The following is a 24931-nucleotide window of genomic DNA, read 5'->3' as shown; positions in this document are numbered from 1 at the left end:
TGGCACAGATGACTTGCTTACTTGGCATGATCCAAGTGGCACCCTAGGTCATGTATAATTCCAGGAACTGTGAGAAAAGTCGGTCCTTGATACAGGGATCATTTTGCTCAGCAGCATCACATTGGTTGCAAAACGAGAGAGGAAAGGAGGCACATAATGTAAATCAGAAAAAATATGAAAAGTAATACTGAGATTGATGGCTCTCTATATATGTGTGTTTGGGTAAGCTAATAAATGATGGCTTGGAATTTGAGTATGCATTCCTAGTTCTGTGATGCAATTGTTTGCACTTCCTGTGCCAATAGGAAAAGAGCCATATCTCAGTCGGATGGAGCACATGCATGCAGCTGGTCCCAGGTTCAGTCCCTGGCATCTCCAGTTTAAAAGGCCTTGGGTAGCAAGTCTGAGAAGACAGAGGCTCCCCGAGTCCTCCTTGAAGACTTGGAGAGCCCCTGTCATGAGTAGACAATACTGGACTAGATAAGACAAATTATCTGACTCAAAGGCAGGTTCAAATACTATTCAAGTTGTATTAAAAAAAAATTCCCCCCCCTGCAGGCAGTGGATCATCGAATTCAAGATTACCATCTGTTCCTACAGTTTCTAGTGTTCCTGAGGATTCTGCTTCAAACATGAGGTATTCTTTTTTGGAAATAAAAAGCTTATAACTTGCTTGAAATGGAATATATCACTTTCCTATTTATTTAAGTAATTATCGAATTCAACCTACACTTCAGATTGGATTGTGCTCTTTCATGTGAGGTCATAAGGAAGTTTTAGATTTCTATTGCTACTGCTGTAACTTAAATAGAAATAAAACAGTGGTGTCTAGCCACCCTTCTGGGCATCACCCTGTTGATGCATTTTGTACTTTTGCATCTTTTCTCTCCTTGCAGAATTTTAGCTTCTTGAGTTATTCTTTTATTTAACCTTGTCTGTCTCTTAGTATTACAGAAAGACTAGAACATGCTTTGGAAAAGGCTGCCCCTCTTCTGAGGGAGATATTTGTGGATTTTGCTCCTTTTCTATCTCGTACTCTTTTGGGTAGCCATGGGCAAGAGCTACTGATAGAAGGTACAAGTAAGTTTCATTTTTTTAATGCTTTCTAATGTTAAGAATTATAATACTTAAATTTTAAAAAAGAAAATGACCAAAGATTGACACTGGACATTAGCTTCAGTCTTCATTTTACTTTTACGTACAATAAAATATTTAAATAATAGAGAAATCATATGAAAATGCTGTTATTAACCCTGTTGAGTGCCCACAGTTGGGGGGCTATTTTGAAAGGTTTGTGTATGGAATCGGAAGCCACTAGAACATAAGATGCTTCAGCATAGAGAGGGAAAGGATGTCATTTGTTGTTCCTGCTGCAGACCCCTGTGTTATGGCAAAAACTGCTTGGGGTGGCCACTCAATCTTCCAGAACACCTTTTTTGGGGTTGCAAGATCCCCATTGAGAATGGGGATCCTGAAAACCATAGTTTGCACATGAAACACCATGTATGGTCTTAAGTCCAGTTTTCATCCTTTTTCAGGGACTTCGACTCTAATGCCCTAGCCTCACATAAGATACATCCTCCATCCATTTTTCTCCTCATTTCATCTAAAAAATATATTTGTCTGATGGCCAGGTTGTCGTCATGAGCATGTGCGCCAACTTCTAGGAGCTGTGTTTTATGGTGGTCCAGCAACACTTTTTTCTGTCTCTGAGTCTGCTGCTACTCCAATATATCAAAGATGTATCATAGCATAGCTGCCTTAACTTCACTTTATAGACTCTCTGGACTTGGGGAAAAATGTACAGTTCAGCAGCTACATTTGACTGTGTCTAGCAGTGTTTCAGGTTGAGGTGCCCTTGCCACCATTCAAGGCAATTCAATGATACAACCTATCATTGGAGAGAGTAGTGATTAATTCAGTGCTGGGTGACACTGGCTGTGTTACTAGATTTAATCCAGAAATCTTACCTAATACTCTGTTTATGATGATGTCTTCGACAGAAGCATCTAAGTCTTGCCAGTGGTTAGTAAACATTCTAGCCTGTTGGCAAACAAGAAAGGTGGTTGAACATTTTATTCTACTGAAGTGACACATCCTTGCCAATGTCACAAATAGGATATCAGATTAGATTAAATCATGACTTCTGTCCCTTAGCACAGCTATAGTACAGTTTAGTTCCTTTTAGAGCAAAATGTTTTCCAGTGTCTGATTAGCTGAGATTTTGTTCTGATTTTAAATAGGAAAAATGTATTGAACATTTCTTGTTAAGCAACAGAATGTCTGGATGGTCTAAGTGCAATGTCAGTTTCAAAAGTTGAACTGCCATTGTATTTAGTTCAGCAGTTAAAGTTGCTGTAGGGTTTTGATACCAAAGCTGCTAAGAGCAGTTTAACTTCAGTATTTTACAGATTGAAAGAATAAAGAAAACTACACATAGCAGTTCAGGGGAAGTGATTTGTATGGCAGAAAAACATGAGATGGAAAAGCAGTTTTGAAACAGGAGAGCAGGAAACACAGTACCATTGCACATCTGAGACTGATTTGCAAAGAGACTTGGCTTACAACAAAGCAGGCAGATGGTGGTCTTTTGCTGGACAAAACTGAAGCAGAACATCAGACGGCAGAAATGATTTGTGAACTAGACAATTAGGTTTAAAAGGTTTGTTTCCCTCTCCTGGATGATTTTTTTTAAAAAAAGCATAAAATTACTCACACTAGAGATTTTTTTCCTTGCTAAATTTGATGCCCATTCATAACTTCTTATTCTTCCAGTAACTTATACTATGTCTTGTAACCAGTCTTTCTTAAGATCACCTAACTTCACTGTCATTGGGTACAGTGGATGGCACTGGCTATGGAGATATATTTATAGAAACAGCTGTGCTCTCATTCAAAAGTAGACCTCAGAGCAACTTGGAAGTTCATTAGAAAGGCCTAGGTTACAGAAGCAAATTATCTGGGTGCTGCATATTGCCCTTTGATGTACTTGGCACAATTTTACTTGCAACTAGATTTCTGAGTAATATGTTCTTATCTGACTCTCCTTGATAGAATAATTATATATAGTTTTATTTTCTGAAGTTAAATAGCAACTGCAGAGGTAGGAATAAATTGAGATTTCAGAGAAGGGGGGATATTTAACGCCTTCCCTTTCTACTGCGAACACACCAAAAATTCCCAAAGTTCCTGTTAACCCAGGGGAGAAGTTTGCATATGTGAGACAGTGGCTTGGAGGGAAAGGGTTAAATGCCCCCTTGCCACAGTCTTCCATTTATTTGAGGACCCCTTTATGGCTGCTACTTAATGTTAAGATGGGGGGGGGGGAGAAAAGAAAGCTATGCACTGTGTTGCATCTGGTTTGACCTACAGATAGATGGATTATGATTTTGCTGTCTCTTCTTTCCAAGAACATGGCATTATTATTTTGCTGAGAATAGTGTAGAAACAGGTATGAGTCAGCACCCACTTTGAAGTTAGTTTTAGATAGGCCTGTTCCATACAGAATATTAATGTGTGGTCATTTTGAAGGAAGACTGCAGTCTGTAATACAAAGTGGTTTACAGTAAAAAAGAAAGAAAGCCCAGAACATAAGTAAACAGAATTAAAATAGAATAAACAAAGTCATAAGAACAACAAAAAAGCAACAGCCTTTTCAAATCGTGATGATCAGAGCTAGGAAAACCAAATTCAGCACCACCAAAAACCACCCAGCCCCCCAAACCCTGTAGAAAACAAAGTCCTAGTTTTGTTCCTGAGGGAGTACAAACTGGGAGGCATACAGGCCTCTAAAGGAAGGAGACATCCACAGTTTTCGGGCCACCACTGAAAAGTCATGATTCCTAGTGGTTTGCCGCTTCACCTCTGAAAGCATAGGGATGATAGCACATCCCTGCAATTGATATGTAGGGAAGCATACTGTATATGTTTAAGGTGATCCTTTAGGTATCCAGTTCCAGGTCACTGAGGACTTTAAAGATAAGGACCGGCATGATGAGTTGGGCACAGAAACAAAGGGGTATCCTATGCAGATCAGATGAACATTGGATAATATGTTCACAACATAAAAGTTAAAAGCTGGGCTTCAGCATTTTGTCCCAGTTAAAAGCTGGGCTTCAGCATTTTGTACTAGTTGAAGTTTCCAAATAGTCTTCAAGGGTAGCTTCATGAAAATCATATTACCATTGTCCAATCTGGAAATGATCAGGCCATGGATAATTGTGGCTAGGTCAAAATATAAGTGAATGCTGCCTTAAAGCCTTAGCTCTAACTAATCATTTTTCTAATCCACTATATGTTCAATATCACTGCCTTAATATATCTCCCTGGTTTTATTTAATAATCCCAAGAAAAAGCAATGAAAAGTACCGAGCATGTTCTAACACAAGTCGGTGAAAAGAACACTCGTTGCCTTAAGCTATGATAATGCCTTTTCATATTATACCAGCATGAAGTGTGAATTGCTAATAATAACCAAATTAGTTTATAAACTAAACACAAATGTACAATAGGTTACTGCTTCCATCCCCCCCCCAAGGTTTAGGTGAGGGTCAAGGGTCAAAGTACTAATAAGAGTGTTTGGGATGTCTGCTGCCATGAAACAAAATGGAAACTTGATTGATAGCTGGAGAGCTTAAGGGGGAGAGCTCAATGGAGAAAGCAAAGGTCATAGAGCCATTTCCCTTCTCTGCATATATAATGATCAACCCACTCCAAGGTGAAGAAATGTAAGTACTATAAATCAATATACCATATGCTATGTATGCTTTTATTAACTTGGAACACAAATATTTATTTAATCACAGCTAAATAGCCCCAAGGCATAATTTTATATCAAAATTCATCATGGCAATGATGAAACTGGTGCCTGCTTTAAGAACACCTTATACTGATGTGTTAGCATTTGGATGCCAATACAAAATGAAATTATGAGGTTACTCCTTTAGTTAATGACAATACAGCAATACTGCTAACCAGATTGGATCTTAGATAGAATTCTCAATAGGCACCAAAAGGGAACTAAGCATAAGGCAACATGAATAGATCACTAAACTCCTTTTCTCTTTTTCTGTAGGTCTTGTGTGCATGAAATCTAGTAGTTCTGTTGTGGAGTTGGTCATGCTACTTTGTTCTCAGGTAGGTTACAGTTGACTGGAGAGTGAGTTGGTGTTAAAAATAAATCCTTTACAGCTACTGTTTATTGCAATTATGCTTTAGAGCACTAGTCTTTGACCTTTTCAGACCCACCTTTAACCCCAACCTGCAACATGGGACCTATTTTCTAATATCTCTCTCCCCGCCCCCACCACCCATTTTTGTCTGACTGTCTCCAGTCTCTCTGCAACCATTTTCCATCTCCCAGGTCTTTCTCCTTTCCATAAAAAAAAACAGCCACCACACATACACCAGACAAAAGGTGATGCTGGTAAACTGGGGCATACCACACTCATGGGTTCCTATTCACCAGTATTTCATGTGACTATGTCAGATAGTTGGCTAAAATCTTGTTTCCTTAACATTTTGTAGTATATTAATAACCCGGTACTGTACATACGTTTAATCAACAAATTGTATATTAGCAGGTAAATTCAACAAATATAGTATGTGTTTAATGTTAATGTAATAGAACTGTATTACAACTGTATGCAATGAATGGGATTTATCGCTTTGTGTTTTTCAACAAATCTATAAAATACATGGTGCTACTTACAGATTGTCTTTGTGTAATACTGTAAAAAGCTGAGCCACAATTGCTAACTACTTCATTTTTTATCTGAACTATGAAACACAAGATCATTGCTGCTTTAAAAAGCAGTGTGTTACATTTCACTTTGATTAACAGAAAATCTAATCTGAAAAATTAGAGTTGTCAACAAATAGTAGTATGTAGTAGATCAAATAGTCACCCTTTACTCATCTCCTAATTTTCTCCATTGTAATTATATAGGAGGTTTCTATTGAGTTTTCCTTTTTGGCCTTTAAAAAATGATACTTTCCTGGTAGTAAATTCCCCTACTTAAAACTTTAAAATAGCCTTTTTTAATGGGAAGGTTATTGGTCTAGAGGTCAAGGGTTCTGACCCATTTCAAAACCTTTGACCTTCATTTAAAGCCCTTATGGTTTACTTGCCTGACGAATAAGGATAATGCAAAATTAATGTTTTTTTACATCGATTTATTCGTTTTAGTGCCTATATTGCCAAATGTATTTAGACTGTGCTGATGGACATTTCATGAATACAAATGAAAGAATCATAGAAGGTGTGAAAAATCAATAACCTGCATTGACAATAAAGTGCAATAAGAACAATTACTTTTGGAGATTACACCTAATGGATTTTTACAATGAACTAGTGAAGAGCAGTTATGTTTCTAGTGTTCTTATTATTCAATGATATAGTTAGAACCATTTTTACGCTAGTTTTGTTTCTTCTAGAAATGCATATCAGCATTTTAGTTGTACTTAATGTAGGAAAAATCAAGTTTTCTCCTAAGAATAGTACTTGTTTTTCAATACTGCTTTTTACATTTTTGTTTAAATAATTGATACTTGAAATGTGTTGCAAGTTTCTCAGACATGTAAAAACACTGGGTTAAACTGGTTGCTATTAACCTAAACTTTAAAAATTGTTTCATTTTTATTCCTTTTTAAAAGCCATCGCAAAATGTACATGGAAAATTGCATGTACTAGGATTCCCCACACTGGACAGCATAGGTGCTGATGCGATCTAAAAAGGAGTAAATGACATGCTCTAATGTGCCTATTTGTCATACATGTCACAGTGCTGCTCAATGGTAATCTAATCAAATGTAGAATATGGTGATGACTTAGCTGAGCTGGTAGCAATAAAACACATTATTTTGTATTAAATAGTTGAAATAAAACAATTTTTTTAAAAAGCCCTGAAAATATCCTTTTAGACAAACAAGTATCTAATATTTGGCCAACTATGAAAAAGTAAAATTAGCCCCAGATGTATATGGATTTGATCTGGGGGTGATAATTACATTTTTCACTCTGAATTTTCCTAATTCAAAGAGGTCAGTATGGCAATCACAAAAGTGATTTATTTTCTTAAGAGGAAAACTGTCTGTTGTTACATTGAAAGCTTGAGAGATATGAAATTGAATTTCAGCTAGACATTTTACAGATACTGGGAGGAGATAGGGTTGAGTTTGATTGATTTTTCTCTTTTTGTGGAAGCAAGATAGGGTGGAAAGTGAAGTGACCCTCTTGCTACAATTTTAATTAATTTTTTAAAGAAGAGATGGAGAGGATGGAGTACCAAGGATCGAAAGATCAGGTCAAAAACTAGTTTTTAATCACATAAATAATACAATAGAGTTACAAGTAACCATCTGCACGTGTGATTTAAAACTTTTCAAATTTGTCAGACATTATGAAATTATAGCACTACTCTGATTAATACCCTTTGTGATGTGTACCAAATCTCTTTAACAATTCTCTCTCTAAAATGTTCATTCTTTATGCATTAGTCTTGATGTGGTGTTAGAATTTGATAGAGATATACTTTTCCAAATAGTATGTTTTATACTATTTCCATTTCCCACAGTACCAGAAAAATTCTCTCATTTTTTTCAAAGTTTTAAAAATTAACTTTCTTTTGTAAGTTTTCTTTTAGTGTAGTACAGTAAAAGTCCTTTTATTTTAGCAGGATTTTGCTGCCACCTATATGTTCAATTATGTTCAGAATGCTTATGAGTTTCCCCCCCCTCGTGGTGTTTGAAAAATTGAAGTAGCTTAAGATAGTGTATTCATTCTGGTTAACAATCCAATTTAATGTACAGAACTGCCCCAAACAGTTTTTAATTGACACTAAATTCTTGAACAGAATGCTTATCTTTGTATCCATCTGTTGCAATATAAAGAAATGCTTTATTTAATATTATTCCTGCTTATTTGACATTTAATATCATTTTTGAAAGAATCAGCGTTGCATTCAAGGCCACTTTATAAAAGCATTGTGTTGCTCATCCTAATTCAGTCTGACATACATTCCAATAACACTATCTCCCCTCCAGAGTTTAAAGCTAAATTTATGGCTGAGTATTGTGAAGTGCATCATTTAAAAATGGTTTCAACCCAAAACATCTAATAAATAAATAATGTGTATGACTACTCAGTAGTAGACTTTCCAGACTAGAAATCATTCCATCGGATACTCAACAGTCCACTATCGTCGAGGGCTGTCAGATAAATCTTATAGTAGCTGCATTTATGTCCTGTAAATCACATGTTATTGTCTGAGCCTTCTGTCAGGTCATCTATTCTTTTCCCATTTATCAGAAATGCATACAGTATACTGAAACTAGAAGCACCATCTAGTCTGGCCTAGCTTCCTGTCCAAGTAATTAAACCAACCAATGGAGTTATCTTCAACCTGATGTTCTGTTTTTTTAATGAATCATATATGTAGAGCCAAATCTGTGTAACTTTGGGACATCATTCTTTTAAAAGGCATGGTCAAATCCTTTTTGGAATAGGCCCATTTTCCAAATTATCAAAAGTTCAGAATTCAACTTTGGAGGGTTACATGTATGGATTTAGGGAGGTGGAGGTGAGTGAGTGTATGTGCATGCATGCACTCCCAGTAAATCAAGTAGTGGTGGCTGTCACTGCTGCCACCACTTGAAAATAAAGTGTAACAAGAGGAGAAGGGTGTGCATGTGGTGGGGGTGGGGGTGGGGGTGATGGTGGTGTTTGTCATACTGTCTCAATTGCACAGAAATCTTGGGCTGCCACTGCAGTGCTACTGCTACATAATCTTATACAATTGCTCTAAAAATATTGGTTTTGAATGTTTCATAGACTTCTGTGTTATACATTCAGTAAAGCCTGTGAGATGCTCTCTGTGCCAGTTTATCTACTCTACATATTCTCCAATATTAAAATTCCTATTTTAAAAATATTTTGAAATAATGGATGAAAGCCCTTAAGATATGATTTTTAATTTGTCAGCCAAAAATCTTTTTCTAAATGTATTTATCAGTATTATCCATATGGGCAAGGAAAGAGTGCCAAGCACTTGATGATCATGCAAGTCATGCACAAGAGCTTGCTGTGTTGCTTGCTTGCTTGACTGATCTTGAATAAACCACCCTATGATCAGCCATAAATAAAAACAAAATCACTGCTCCACTAGAAAGTATTCATTAGAACAACTAAAAAATTTCCTTTGTCCTACTATTTGTTTAAATACCAGTTTGGGTCATGAAAATTCTTAAGGGATTGGAAATCTTTATTGTGACATTGAGTACACAGAAAGAGAACTAATGTAATAACATGTGTTTTATTCCTAGAATGCAGGCTGGGAAATTTGTATCTACCCGTTGCCTGTAAATTTAGCTGTGGCTAGATAGAAATATGCCTGTATCTAGGAGGAGGCCTAGGCATGAACTGTTTTGATTTGATCCACACGTTTCTGAGAGGCCTAGTTGCTCTCAAAATCCTAAATTGTATGACATTTCTGATCATGAGGGAGGCTGAAACAACATCTATGAAATGTTTGTGATCAATGCATTAAGTGTCTTGCTGCGCATTGCTTTTTAAGTACATTAACCTGGATAAGTCTTACCAAGTTGTAACTTTCTGGACCAGTTCACCCTATAAGAACAAACCATGGATTGTCATTGTGTATAAGCTGCAGTAAATCTTGGATTCATGCACTTTCTCCTACGTGTTCCCCTTCTTTGCATGTATGGGAAAGTAAGTTGAGCTTCCAATCATGGTTTCTGTCAGTCAGTCTTTATTATGGTCTTTGAACAACATCAAAACATCTAAACCAAATGTAAAATTTAAACATAGCCATATTAATAACATATCTGTACACCGGATCTGTTAGCAAGCACAGTGCATCAAACTTGTATTGCAGAACAGAATTTCGCAACTCTGTGTGTGTGATAGATGGATTCACATTGGATTCACATCACAAATATTTGACGTAGCATTTGTCTGATCATCTTGGCAGGTTATGTAAAACAGGGTCAATTAACCTTCGCCTAGGACCTATATAAAAGACACACCGCAGGAGCACATGTGCAACTGACTCAATCTCCTCAGAGTTATAGGGGCAATATCTCTGCTCAATTGGAATTCTGCTATATCTGCCAGCCAGTAGTCCTGAGGGGAGGGCATTCATATCCAATCATGGTTTGTGACAAACTTCAGTTTCTTGTTTAATTCAAATATTGCTACCGATTTAATGTCCTGATTTGTTACATCACACTTTGTGTGATGTCGGGGTCACCCCAGGGGGGTAACTCCACTTCCAATGCATTGGCTGGTTTACTGGGATCATGGGACCACAACAAAAGACTCAGAAATTCAGAATTGTAGTTCAGAGGCTTATACCTCGGACAGGCCTCACTTTCCTTCAATGAGGTTACTCACAGAGTCTTTGGCCCACCTTTCCCTCAGGGGACACAGTCTTAAATGTTGTTTTACATCAAGGATGCTCTGGGCCCAATCCTCCATAACACTCAATTGTGTCTTGCTCAGGTTACAGGGACTGCCTTCTCTCCAGGCAGTGTCCTCCATGACAGCTTATTCCTGGTGCCCAGAAGCTGGCTGCACTACTGCATCTGATAGAAGCAGTCTTCTTTCTCCTCTCTCAGTACCGCTCAGCAAGCAACCCCTTCCAAACAGGATCTCCCCTTTTGAACGCCCTCCTATTTCCCTTTTTATTGTCTTCCCTAAAGGAGCCCAGTGAACTGAAGCTGCATTTATGCAGGAGCCTGCTGCAGCAATTAACTCTTCCCTGGCAGTCCTACGGTGATATCGGTGATATCGCAGGCTGGTGACTGTGAGCCCCACCCATCTCCCATTTTGACCTGCCTCTGCTGGTGCCAGGGCCAGCCTTGATGGTCATTATTTTTATTATTATTTTTACATTTATATCCCGCTCTTCCTCCAAGGAGCCCAGAGCGGTGCACTACATACTTGAGTTTCTCTTTCACAACAACCCTGTGAAGTAGGCTAGGCTGAGAGAGAAGTGACTGGCCCAGAATCACCCAGCTAGTTTTATGGCTGAATGGGGATTTGAACTCGGGTCTCCCCGGTCCTAGTCCACCACTCTAACCATCCCTTGTGGGTCACTCTATGGTTTCTAGACAAAAAAGAAAACTGGTTGCTAACAACCAGAAGCTTTAATTTTCTTCCCTCACATGCAAAGAAAGGGAGAAAAGAAAGCCAGAGAGTTTCACTGGCAAGATCAGTTTCAGACCTGAGAACTCCATGCCTAGCAAGGCTGCTGTAGTTCAGCTTGCTGCCGCATGTGGAGTGGTATCCAAGTTCTCAGATTCTCATCCTTAACACAGGTGGCACCTCCTCATGCTCTCTGTACACTCAGCTGCTGGGTTTTCTGTATTTTTGCAGTGCCTCTGATCAGAACCTTCTAGAGTTCTACCTCAGAGCTTTTGGCATGAACTCCACCCCAGCCATTCATGCTGAAGCTCTCTCTTTTCGTCATTTGCCACAGTAGTTGACGCTTGAGGAACAAGTTGAAGTGTGTTTTGTAGAGGTAAACTCTTTCTTCAGATGAGCATGACAAATGTCATACACGAGTCATGCTTTGTCATTGTCATATGTTCACACAAGCATGTAGGAATGTCATCTGTGGGCCATTTTATGGGGAAAGCACTCACAGCCACAGTTTCTGTGTCTAAAATAAGGAGTCCAATCCCAGTCCAACATCACACTTCTACAATGCAAACTTGGGATTAAGTACAACAATCAGATTTGGTACCAAACCCGACAGCTTTGGTACTCGAACTCGACAGACAGGGCCAAATTAAGTCCTCAACCAATCTGTCTCTGTGATACTGCTGGTTCCTTCATTGAGGATTATGCCAGTTCCTATGGCTGCTCAACTAAAAGGATATCTACCAAAATCTGAAGCCACAAAGAAACATAAACAAAGGGAGAGGTCTTCACAGACATAAAGAAGAAAAAGATGTGTTGCCAGAAGTAAATAACATGTTCTTCTCCATAACTAATTTTGTCTAAGCTTCAGAAGGTGCTTCTTTCTTTACTGGAACTGAGCTTCCTGTTGGGCCCTTTGGTTGAACAGGACATTCAATATGTTCTTCCAGGCTTTGATGTCAAAGATCTTCATAGGAAGTATTTGCCTTACATCTCCCTGAGCTGTGCATGTATGTTGCTACCACACTCTCAGTCTAAAGTGCCTGAGATTATTGGCTTCAAGAGACTCATGACAACCATAGAAGAAACAGTAGAATATTTCTTCTGCTGTTATGAACATTATGAAGAATATTGGAGAGATTATCCTCAATACTGAGGATATAATTGAGAATGGGGTTATTTTAGAGGAAGAAATGTTGTTGACTAGTAGTATGGATATTATTAAGATCTGGATCGTGATCCGTTAAGATCCATAAGAATTGGTACTGCGCTTGCGCAGGATCCTCATGGTGGAATGCTGCTGCTCCTTGAGGCGACTGAGCCCTGCCTCTACACCTACAACATGTTATTTAAAGGGAGGGCAGACACCATGTTCTTCAGTTCTTTTCTGACCGCTGCTGCAAACAACTTCATGCTGTCACTCCTTGTCGGTCAAGTTTCTTCTTGTGAGTTCATGATCTTAAAAAAAAAAAAAAAAAGACACACTGTTGTTTCCTCCTGGTTTTTGACCTTGGATCAGCTGACTACCATGATGATGCTACTGACTTGGGAACGGACTACAGATATGTATTATGTCTGACAGAAAGAAAACCTTCAAGAGGTGTGAGGGCTGTAACACCAAACTCATCTCAAAAGATCTTCATGATTTGTACCTTATCTGCTTAGGCGAAGGACATAATGTGTCTGCGTGTAGCATTTGTCTCTTTTTCAAAGCAGACATGAAAAAATCGGGTTCTTCAGCTGTGCTATTTATGCTGACTTATTGAGTCCATTGATGCCGGGAAAATCCCATCCATCGACATAGAAATTGGACTCGACATATACACCTATGGCTGGTCCATTGAAACAGTTGAGATCATCAACTTTGACATCCACATTTTTCAAGAGCCCTACGCCTCCCAATGCTTCACATGAGAGCACTTCTATTGGTCTATTCAAAGTCCAAAGGAAAGCGTTCATCGACAGAAGATTCTGCATCGAATATCAGAGTGTAAGAAAGCTAAAATGATCAACTTGACAGGGGCTCGAATCCTCCTCCCTCCGGTCTTCAGGACATTGAGGTTGAATGCCCCGAGGCTGAGAGAGATGCTCGGCATCAGGAAACTATCGACACCTAGCACCTCAACACTGAGTGTCAAGGCAGATCACTTGAACACTCCAATGCTGAGGGAGACTTTCGACCAACAGTCGACACCGAGAGCTTTGTCATCAGGGGCCAGGTCTTTTTCACCAGGACTGACTTCAGTCCAGTCTTCTGCCTCGTTGATGCTGAAGGCTCTAACTTCGACTTTTCAAGTTGCCTCTACGTTAAATACGCCGGTGCTGTTGACATCAAAACAGGTTACCCCTTGATGCCAGTTGTCAGCACCAACCTTCGATGTCGAGGACGAGGGTGTGGATCACAGTACTGGGATAGACCACACTACAGCCCATACTTTACTGTCTATATTTACTGTCTAGTTCCAGCACATAGTCTACAACAACATTTAAAGACTTCCTTCCACAAAGTACAGACAGGTTGCTGGAAGACACAGGCTTCTAGGAACCCTGCTTCTACTGTGGATCAGTCTGCTACCTTCTGACTGCACCTGGTGAGCACCTCATCTTGGCATTTGTGTGGTTTTTCTTACCATTCTACTGTGGGTGCTATGATGTCTGCTGCAATGGGAACCTCCTCTCCTGAATTCCCGTATGACTTCCAGGACAAAATACTATGGAGGACAACACAATCTAAGTCTTGCTATCCATTAACTTCAACCCTGGCTCATATTCAACCAGTTCATGCTTTGGCAAGTGGGGATGCTTCTACTCTTTTGAATAGACCTGTTTCGTAGAACAAGTCAATGGCTACTCAAACATGTGCTTTTCCACCTGCATGCTCGTTGGTATCTTCCGCAATGCAGACTGCCGTTGCTGAAACTACACCAAAATGATCTACTGTGGAGACTCAGATTCAACCACTACATCCTGCTCCAATTACCACTTCTACTGAAACTCAAACATTCATCCCAGTGTTGCCTACACATTCCCCACCATGGATGGAGGCCCTGGATAGCCCGACAGACACACCAACTGATGTACCTCCTGTCACTCGTGTCTCCCCTACAGAGGAAATGAAAGCTTACCATCTACATATAAAGGAGATGGCTGCTGCTGTCACGCCCTCGATCTCAGACAGCGAGGAGGAAGGGGAAGCTGTCAACTTTCCAGGCGATGCAGGAGTGTCTGAGGGGCAGAGCCCGGCTGTCAGTGTTCATGAAACAGCTGTGGCTAATGATTCAGAGCAGGCACAACAACCTGAGGCAGCAGAAATCGTGAAGGACCAATCCGAAGAGGAGCTATGCAACCAACTCCCGCTGACTCCACAACAGCAGCGTGTCATGAGACGCAGGGCTCAATTGGAGACTATTAGGAGAAGCAAACGCCTCTTGCAGAGGGCTGATAAGCCTTGAATTTCTGCCAACTGGGAGCTCTCAGCTTGCATTATAAATCACGTCACCAGCCTTCTACTCACTGCTGAAAAGCAACATTCATCAACCTCCATGTCGACAGCGTGCAGCCAAATCCGGTCAAGACGAACTTCCTGAGCCGTATCCAGTTTCAGCAGCTCCGTTTTGTCTCGTGATCTTCCCTGGCAGTTGGCCAGACCCTGACAGCTGCTTTGGGTCTGGACTTAAATTCTCAGCTTGCAACCATTGACAATTGTGTTTACAATTTTATGGTTAAGTCTCAGTCATCCCAACCTGTAGCTTTGCCGGTTCTTTCAGTTATTTCCCAGACAGCATAGTGCACGTGGGAGGTCATATATACATCTACCCCCACTTTGAAAAGACTGGAGAGCTTGTATTGGATTCAAGAGCAAGACAATATGTTCTTTTAAAACACCTGGCTCCTAATTAATAGATTGCGCAACTTCAGCAAAGTCGGGTAGACGTCATACCACACCTGGTAATAAAGAGGGCAGAAAATTGGACCTTTGGGGCAAAAATATCTACTCCACATCCTGCCTGTCGGTCAAAATAGCAAACTACTCAACCAAATACCATAATTGCCTGAGGGAAGGGCTCCAACAAGACTTGGATACTTTGTCACCAGAAGAATTTAAGAAACAGTTCCAACAGATCTTAAGTAAGTCTGCTGCACTTACCCACCAACAACTCAGTATAGCAAAACATCTGGCTGAATCAGAGTCTCAGCTGCCACTGTATCATTATGGCGTCGTGCTTGGCTTCACTCTACCAATCTACAGAGTGATATGAAGGAAAAGATCAAAGGTTTGCCATTCGATGGAAAGGACCTCTTCACTGAGGACACAGACTCCACGATGGAGAAAATTAAAAAATTGGTTTATAACAAAGACTTTCACAGCCTCTTTTTCATCTACACACACCTCCAAGTATAGATCTTACTCTAGACAGAAACCAGCTATCTAGAAATTGGACTTCAGAAAATGGGACTTCAGGAAACAGTATCATCCCTACAATAAGCATCCTTATCACAACAAAAACAAGAATAGCAAAGGGCAACATACTAAGCAAGCTGAACCTCATAAGCATCTTTGAGGTTTGTGTCTGCCCACCTACTATATCTCCCAACCCTATCCCCTCCACCTCCACCATCAGCGGCTACAACATCATGGTGTGCAACCAATTCCATCTGGGTTGCAATTCCACATTTGATGCCAGCGTTCAGTTTCATCAAGTTGGCGTGCCAATCCCTGCATGGCACCACATAACATCTGACCACTGGCTCCTGAAAACAATTATCATGGAGTACACCATCAAGTTCAAAACATCGAAATTTTTAGGGATGAAATTCACCCAACCAACCCCATCGTTGGAGGAAGAGGTGAAGGAACTGTTAGTGAAGGGGACCTTTACCCTTGTGCAGTGGGCACACAGGTGGGAGGGTTTTTACTCCGATTACTTTCAGATACCAAAAAGGGACAGCAGGATCCGTTCTATCATGGACCTTCGCCAACTAAACAAATTTGTCCACGTGAAAGAATTCCGAATGAAAGCATTGCAAGAGATCCTACCGCTTCTGTATCAAGAGAACTGGCTTGCAATGCTAGATCTAAAACATGCATATTTTCACATTGGCATCAGAAAAGAACACAGAAAATTTCCAGATTCACCATGGAAAATCAAGTATACCAATACATGGTATTGCCCTTCAGCTTTTCCACCGCCCCCAGGTATTTAACAAGTGCGTGGCTGCGGTGGTGGCTTATCTGAGAACACAGGGTATTGCTGTTTACCTGTATTTGGGCGACTGGCTCCTAACATCAAAAGACAAAGGCAAGTTAAGTTGTCAGATGTCAGATGTGTTAGATCTTCTCCAGGACTTTGGGATCCAAGACAACTGTCAAGGTAGCACGCATTTGATGCCTCTCGACTTTAATACTCTCCGCTTGGGAATGGAGCATTGTCAACAAAGGTCAACTTGTGGCAATACACACTTAAGGTTTGAATAATATTCTGGCAGATTCCTTAAACTATCATCACACCCCATCTCACAAGTGATCAATAGACTTGGAAGAAATTCAGGAACTTTTTGAGTGATAGGGGATGCAAATATATAGTTCTTTGCCTCCAACCCCAACACTTACTGCACGATATGTTGCAGATCATGCAGATCATGATCTTTTGTCGAGAGGGGATATTTTTCAACAGGATCAGTTTACACATTGCTCACCTATTACGGTGGTTTCATCTGTAAAGCAGAATCATCCAGAAGATCCATCGGAACAGGGCAGATCACTGTTATGTAGTGGTTAGTGTTGGACTGGGACTAGGTAGACCAAATACAAGTCCCCATTCAGCATGTAGCTCATTGGTGACTTCGGGCTAGTCACTTCTCTCAAGCTAACCAACGTAACTGGGTGGTTGTGAAGTAAACATAACCATTTATAAACATAAATGGGCGGTATAGAAGTTTGAGAAATAAATAAATAACCCCTGCTAACTTGGCAAAGAGGCACCTTTTAACGTGGTGATTCTCTTTATTTAGCAGGGGGAGAGTAACTGGCCCTTTCCACCCCCAGCACAGTACCTCCTGTGACTGTTGCTGGTGTCTATCCTTTTTCCTTTTTTTCCTTTTTTTTAAGATTGTGTGCCCTTTGGGGACAGGGATCCATCTTACTTATTTATTATTTCTCTGTGTAAGCCACCCTGAGCCATTTTTGGAAGGGTGGTATAGAAATCGAATAAATAATAATAATAATTTACTCTTCTCTAGATTCTTTGGAGGAAGGTGAAGGTAAAGTGTGCCATCGTGTTGGTGTCAACTCCTGGTGACTACAGAGCTCTATGGTTTTTCTTTGGTAGAATACAGGAGAGGTTTACCATTGCCATCTCCTGTCCAGTATGCGATAATGCCTTTCAGCATCTTCCTATATCGCTGCTGCCCAATATAGGAAGAGCATTATATAAATACATTGCTAACATCATCGTGGCCCCATCAACCTTGGTTTATGACTCTTTTCCAGTCATCTTGGGGAACTTATCTCTGTCTACCAGTATAAACTCACCTCTTTTCCAAGAATGGAGGAACTGTCATCCACCTGGACAATCAAACATTCCAACAGCATGCAGGATTTGTCCATAATCATTATGGATCCCAGACTCTAGGCATTTCTATCATAATTGAGAGAGAACAGTTTTTTCCCCTGCAAAGCAAAATGGAAGCATTTTTCAAAATTTACCAATAACCATAATGCTGACCCGCAAACTGTCTCTGTGGAATTAGTTTTGTTTTGTTTTATTTACTATCTTGGGGCAAGGGGGAAAGTGGTCTTAAATGTGGTCTTAGTATCTCCTCGAAGTAAGATAATTTGGCAGCCTAATTTGGCAGCATCTTATTGTCTATCTAGCTGGGAAAAATACTTGTTTACATTGCCTGTTATTGGACAGTTTTTTAAGGGTTAGGAATCTGAATTCCAGAGGATAATATTTAAGTTGCTATCTGCTTGGAATCTCCATTTATTCCATATGCAACAAATATCTAAGTTATTGAGCCTATAGCTACATGTATGCTCTCCCACAAGTTAGATAAATGCTGTGATACTTCAAGGACAGCTGTAGCGTCATGGTATTTGTTGTCTTCCACTTACTTTGAGCTCTAGAAGTTCTGTGCGGTGGCTTGTAATTTTCTTGGGTATTCAAATTACCGTAAATATTTTAGTGGCCATTTCTGGAGGGAGAAAATTATGTGACTGGTATATGAACATTTTGTTTCAACACGAGGGCTTATTTGTAGGAAAACCGTTTCTAGCAATTCTGAATCAAGGAATCTCACTACAGATGTTAAGAACTAAAAGGTCATAATTTAGCTACAGAAGCAACTCTCCTCCTGCCCATACTTCAAGGCATCCTGTTGCTTCACCCGCACACTAGGACTTAAAAAACCCCAACCATTTAAGGTGAGTTTTGTGTTAAGAGAGCACACCCTGTGGTTTGGCAGTCTAGTCAGAAGGATGATACCATGCTGACTTTCTAACTGGATCTTTGAACAATATTCTCATGGGTGGTAAATGTAAAACAAAGTAATATCAACTGGCACTTAATTCTGTGAGCTCCCTGCTGATTGGGCTAGTCAGTGAAATAGAGCTCTTCCTGACAGGAAGTCAGTCTATAAGTGTGGAGACCCCTGAAAATAAAGTATGCTTTAATTTGAGGACCTGCTGTTTTACAGCTCTTCTGTTTAATTTGAGGAGTTTGAAAAAGGGGCTAGACTAGGGGAGTTAATGTAATGTAATGACTGTGGCAGTAGAAAATTAGAAAGTCTAGAGCAGGTTAGCAGTTGTATGCTTTTGCACTCATTATAAATGTAGGAGCAGTTATTTCAAGTTACATTCACATAATTACTTACTACCCAGGTCTGATTTAAATCTGACACTGGCGCTCTCTCTCTCTCTCTCTCTCTCTCTCTCTCTCTCTCTCTCTTTTTCCACATGAGTGCTCACATTGCAAAGGTTGTGCCAGTCCATATGTGAGCGCTGTTTTCATGCTAGTGGTATGTCTGCCTGGACCACATGTTGCTAGTTGGTTAATGCTTTGTGCATACACTAAGCACCTTCTGAACCTGAGACTGGCAGCATAGACCACTGGTACAGGTAAGTTATATGTTAGGCAGGTTTAAATCAGTCCTTAAAAGCAAACACAGGAGCACATTTGTGTGATGTTGCAAGCATATATACCCTCATAAATGTTATGTGTTGTGCCTTTTCTCCACACACAGCTTATATTTAATTCAGAAGAGGTACTTGATAAAACCAGTTCACATAAGCTTATTTGGTGTTGTGCAAGGCAACTACTTTTGTTCATTTGTCTGCTGATGTTTTAGTTATTGTTGTATGAACCCAGGTATAATTTTAAGGAGTCTGGGTCTTGTCTAATTAAGGAAATTTAACTTGGATTCAGTGCTCTGACTATATTCTACTATGCATGTGAATACAATCTGTGGCCATAGTTAATGCTTCTGTAACTGCATTAAAAGGAACCTTGTTCTGATGAGTCAGCTCTGTTCTAATTTGTGATGATATTGTATGGGCAGTCATAGCAAGAATCATCTCAAGTGAGGACCAGAGAAAAAAGACCGATTAGCCTGTTTATTCAAAGTAATATCATAATTGCTTTGTTAGATCAAATCAAGGGTCCATCTGCTACAGTGATCTGTTTCCACTAATGACCAGCTATATAGTCTAGGAAAGGTTGCGAGCATGGATAGTAAATTGCCTCAGACATTATTATTTTTTGCTTTTACAGCTAGTGCCTGTTCTGACACAAGATTACATAATTTTCAGCAATTTCATGAACTTGGTGCTCAACATGCATTTACCCAACTGTTCAGAAAAGGGAGTCAGAAGGGACAATAGCAGATCCTCATGAACTTGTCCATTCCCTGTTGAAATTTATCTTTTAGTGTCTTGTGACCATCATAACATCCCCATGGTAATACATCTCATTAATTATGGGTTGTGTGAAGAAGTACTTTCACTGGACTGACTATCCCCAAGTTCCAATGTGTTGCGGTGGGGATGTCTTGGTTATCTCTACACTGTTGAAAATAATATGGGTACAATCTACAAATGCCATCAGTTTGGAACAGGAGCCCTTGCTTTGGAGGGGCTTCTGTTCCAGGCTAAGGACAACTGTGAATGCTACCCTATATGTATATATATTTCTTCCTTAGCTGCCATTCTATACTCTAAAACCATATTTCCTTAACCCTACATTCCTTGTATCCCTACAAAATATGATTGATAACTTTGCCCTTTGCTATATTTTCTACAGCAGCATGATCTCATTTTTGAAGTGGGGGTGATCAGAACTGAACAGAGTACAGGAAGTGTTTGAACTTTTGATGCAATTGGTACCTTAAAACTCTGTCTTAAGTTGAAACTTCATACCTGGAAACTAATTTTTCCATAGCAAACAAATGCTATGGAAAATGCTATTATAAATGCTATGGAAAATGCTATTATAAATGCATGTTTGGTTCCTGAACTGAGGCAGGCCAGATACCTTATTTTAATCAAAATGGTGCTTAATTCTGTATTAAATTACAGATGAGTGATATAACTACATTAATGTATTTGTATTATAAATAGCAGTCATAGAAATAAACATCACACAAAGCTAAAAAAATTTACACACCTTGTCTTGATAATTCTTGGGCTCATGGGTCAGATAGGATGACATTTCCAAAAGGCTTTGAGGTGATCTGTAAGTTTGATGCTTTAGGATGGAAGTGCTGAACAGATTCAAAAGCACGCACGCCATGTGCATGCCTAACAAGGAAGCAGCTGCGCACGGTCTTTTGCACGCCATCACCAGTCTCAGATGAGCAGTGGGGAGGCAGCGGAGGAGCAGGTAAGCACCTGCATTTCTCCTTTTTAAAGGAACTGATCCCCACCCAGCCCACAGCTGCCAAGCTGGCTTGTGCACATCCCTATTGTAACGGCTGTTCTGAGGTGACTTTGGACTTCATTGAAGGGCTCTCGCTTGCAGTTTTTGCTGCAGGTTTTTCTGCAGTCATATCTGCTTTCTTAAGGAAAGTGTCCAGGAAAGTTTAGATACATATTCTCTTCCCCGCTTGTAAATTTATTTGTAGCAGCTGTACATGTTGAATATGCCCCTATTGAATATGTCTACACTGTGTTCACTGTTGGAGCTATGTTCCTCAAAAGAACATGGCAGCTTCAAAATATTTAAACTCCTCAACCAATACTTGTGTGGTCAATACTTTATGAGGAGGATTCTCTTCAACAGTGAGTTCATCTTATTCCTCTGCCACTTTTTGCTAATTGAACTCAATAATGTTCTCATTAGTTAATTCTTCAGCATGTTATGCCATCAAGATCCTCTGGTGCAATATCTGAGTTCTTTGCCCATTTCAACATTACTTTTGGTTACCTGTTCAGTAGTGTGCATAAAGCCTTGGAAGCATGACACAATTCCAGGATGCAGCCTTCTCCAAACACTATTCAGATTTAGTTGATTGGCTTCATTTTTGTCTCACCAATGTTTTTAATTGCATTGTAAATGTTGAAGCCCTTCCCCTAATTCCTTCAGATTTGGTCCACCTTCCTTTTCACCTGCTTTGATGGCCTGGACAAATGTGTGTCAATGTTAGTAGGCCTCGAAAGCCTATCAACTAGCCCTGGGTTGAAACGATGAGGTGATGTTGGGGGTGCATAAACACCATTGTGATGTCAGGATTCGTGTCATCAAGGATTGTTGGATGACCTGAAGCATTTTTGAATTGTAACAATGCTTTAAATGCAAGATTGTGTTTGCTTCAGTAATCCCTGATGCTTGGCACAAAATGATGATTGAATCAATCCTAAAAATGTTACTGTTGACGCATGCCTTATCACTAGCTTTCCCTATCACTGGGAGAAATGTCTTGAAATATCCTTTTGTAACTCTGGGGTTTTCTGAATGGAACACAAGCAGAGGTTTAGGTTTGTCACCTGTTTAATTTGAACCAAGGAAAAGCATGAGTCTCTTTAGCAGCTTAGTATCCTGGCATGAATGTCCTCTTTGACAATGTAGGTTCTTGATTATATTTTTTTCTTTTTTGGGGAGTGAGGGAAGGGCCAAGTTCCATCCATATTAAAAACTTGATGAGTGTAATATCCAACCTGTTCAATTATTTTAGACAGGATCCTCAGGAAGAAGGCTCTGTCTTCTTTGGCACTGGCAGCTTCACCTGAGACTTTGATGTTATGTAGATTAGCCCTGGCTTTAAAATGCATAAACCGCCCCCAATTTGCATTAAAATGCTCAGCATTGAACTCTCCCCCTGTTTGTTTTTTTAGATTATCAAGACTGCTAGGATTTTCCTGAACCATGCTTAAACTCACCGGAGCATGTCATTGATTTTGATCCTCAGCCAAACAATTAACAGTTTCTAAACCTGAGCAGTGATTCCAATGTAGTGCTTAGTTATCCCAGTTGACTGCATACAGGCTAAGCCCTTAACATGATCTTGAATTCTTAGCTTGTCTTTCAGGGTGATTACCATAGTTCAGGGGAAAGCCAAATCTATTGATCTGAGTTGGTGTCTCACCCTTTTTGGACTTATTAATAATTTCCATTTTAGTTTCTATAGTAATTGTTTCTTAAAATAAGAAATCTCACTTGCACCACATCCATGCTTTTCTACCACAATTATAGGCAAATAAATGTGCACACTTGCAAGTGGAAACAAACAGTTTGATTTGAACAGAATCAGCCTTTATCAAAAGTGACAACTAGGAAGTTCTCTGCATGCAGGGGCCCTATTCTGCTGTCAAAGCTGGTAATTTGATAGTCACAGAACTGCAGGAAAGAAGCTGATGGTGGAGAATCAGAAGTTGTGCACCCTCACCACACACTCCCTTCCCAGTCTCTTTTCACCCGCCAGCAAAACAAGTTGGGAGCCAAGTTAGATCATAGAGAAGCAGAATAATGTGCTGCGAATAATAGGCATTCCACAGCATAATACATGGGTATAATGTAAAACAACGCAAATTAATATATTACAATAATAGTGATTTAGCATGTTTTTATTCAGGTGTTTTGAAAGGAGAGACAGAATAGACAATCATGAAAAAATAAAAATATGTTCATAATCATTTTTAACAAGTAGTGTTCTCTTTTACCACAGCACATTGAGCTGACCTTTGTAAGCTTTCTGATGTGATCCCAAGGACTTTTTCCTGGATAATCAGTCAATTTCATCAATGTATATGGAAAGGATTTTTTCCCTTACATGATAGTTTATACCTACACTGCATTCAAATTGTCACACCAGCACAGTATGTGGCTACTTCCCAGAAGAGGGTCTGTTTAGGACCCTCTCCCTTTCTCCCCAGACAGCTTTTCATTGAAATGCTGACTGGCTGGGCTTTCCCTCCCAGCCCAGCCAGTGTTTCAATGAAACACTGGCTGGGAAGTAGAGGGGTGCACTTCATGCTCCCAGCTGACAGGTGCTTCATTCACCAGCTGGGTGTGGGAGGGGGCAAGGAGGTGCCATGGCTGAGGGAGAGGAGGTGACTTGATAGCCCCCTGATGGAAGTATACATCTAGCAAAGTTAGCAGCTCCTGATAGCCCTATCCTCCACGAATATTTCTAATCGCCTTTTAAAACTGCCTATGTTGGTGGCCATCACCACATCCAGCGACAGTGAATTCCATAGTTTAGCTACACATTGTGTAAAGAAATATATATATATATATATATTATCCTGCTCTTCCTCCAAGGAGCCCAGAGCGCTGTACTACATACTTAGGTTTCTCCTCACAACAACCCTGTGAAGTAGGTTAGGCTGAGAGCGAAGTGACTGGCCCTGAGTCACCCAACTAGTATCATGGCTGAATTCGGATTTGAACTCGGATCTCCTCGGAAATACTTCCAATTGTCTGGCTTCAATCTTACAGCAATTAACTTCAATAGATGATCTTAGGTTCTAATATTATGGATGGGGGGGGCTTTTCTTTATCCACACTGTGCATAACTTTATACACCTCTATCATCTCCCCTGTTACCTGCCTTATTTCTAAACTAAAAGATCCAAAATTTATTTATTAAGAGATTTAATATATTGCCCAATCCACAGACTCAGGGAGTGTACAAAAGAATAGCATCTGGGGTTTTAGTGGTTTTTTGTTTTTTTAAAAAATAAGGTTTAAAGTTTGTGATGATACCATCCACCCTGATTCAAGATGACAGACTCATAAACTTTTGAGGTGCAAGTGAGCTAACATGTGGATTGTCTATCCAATTTTAACCAAACTAGGTACAGTTGTAGTGAGTCACACACAGGGATACTTCAGTGGTTCAGTTTGTGATGTCATCCACCCCAATTCAAGATCGCGGACGTGTACATGTTTGAGGTGTATTGGGCTAACTTGTGAACCACTTAACCAATTTGAACCAAATTTGCTACAGCTGTAGGGACACCTCAGCGGTGTAGTTTGAATTATGTCATCCACCCCAATTCAAGATGGCAGACGCATACACTTTTGAGGCGCAAGTGCACTAACTTGAGGACTGTCTAACCGATTTGAACCAAATTTGGAACAGTTATAGTGAATGACACACAGGGGCACCTCAATGGTGTAGTTTGTGATTATGTCATCCACCCCAATCCAAGATGGTGGATGCATGAACGTTTGAGGCGCAAATGATCTAACTTGTAGAGCTCGATTTCAACCAAATTTAGTCCAGTTGTAGAGATAGTGAAAGGAAAGTAGGCAGATTAGTTCTCACTAGAACAAC

General features: G+C 39.9%; 1 protein-coding gene and 1 long non-coding RNA gene across 5 annotated transcripts in view; one reads left to right on the top strand and one right to left on the bottom strand.

Moving 5' to 3' along the window:
* LRBA (LPS responsive beige-like anchor protein) overlaps nt 1-24931 on the top strand; it is a 567920-nt gene that overhangs the window by 154567 nt on the left and 388422 nt on the right. For 3 of the 4 annotated variants that reach the window (XM_053251991.1, XM_053251993.1, XM_053251990.1), the window contains exons 32-34: nt 559-637; nt 947-1080; nt 5075-5136. In XM_053251991.1, the coding sequence (XP_053107966.1) occupies nt 559-637; nt 947-1080; nt 5075-5136 (275 nt within the window). The remainder of the gene's footprint in view (nt 1-558; nt 638-946; nt 1081-5074; nt 5137-24931) is intronic. The other variant, XM_053251992.1, reaches the window with a different exon arrangement.
* LOC128325983 (uncharacterized) lies at nt 1802-20935 on the bottom strand. Its single transcript, XR_008307778.1, has 3 exons — nt 20821-20935; nt 17694-17831; nt 1802-2043 (listed from the first exon to the last, which is right to left on the bottom strand). It is a non-coding gene; the product is annotated as an uncharacterized LOC128325983 (long non-coding RNA).

The sequence above is a fragment of the Hemicordylus capensis genome, chromosome 5 (genome assembly GCF_027244095.1).
Source record: "Hemicordylus capensis ecotype Gifberg chromosome 5, rHemCap1.1.pri, whole genome shotgun sequence".
In the NCBI taxonomy this organism is placed as follows: domain Eukaryota; kingdom Metazoa; phylum Chordata; class Lepidosauria; order Squamata; family Cordylidae; genus Hemicordylus; species Hemicordylus capensis.
This window is presented reverse-complemented; position numbering and strand designations above follow the sequence as displayed.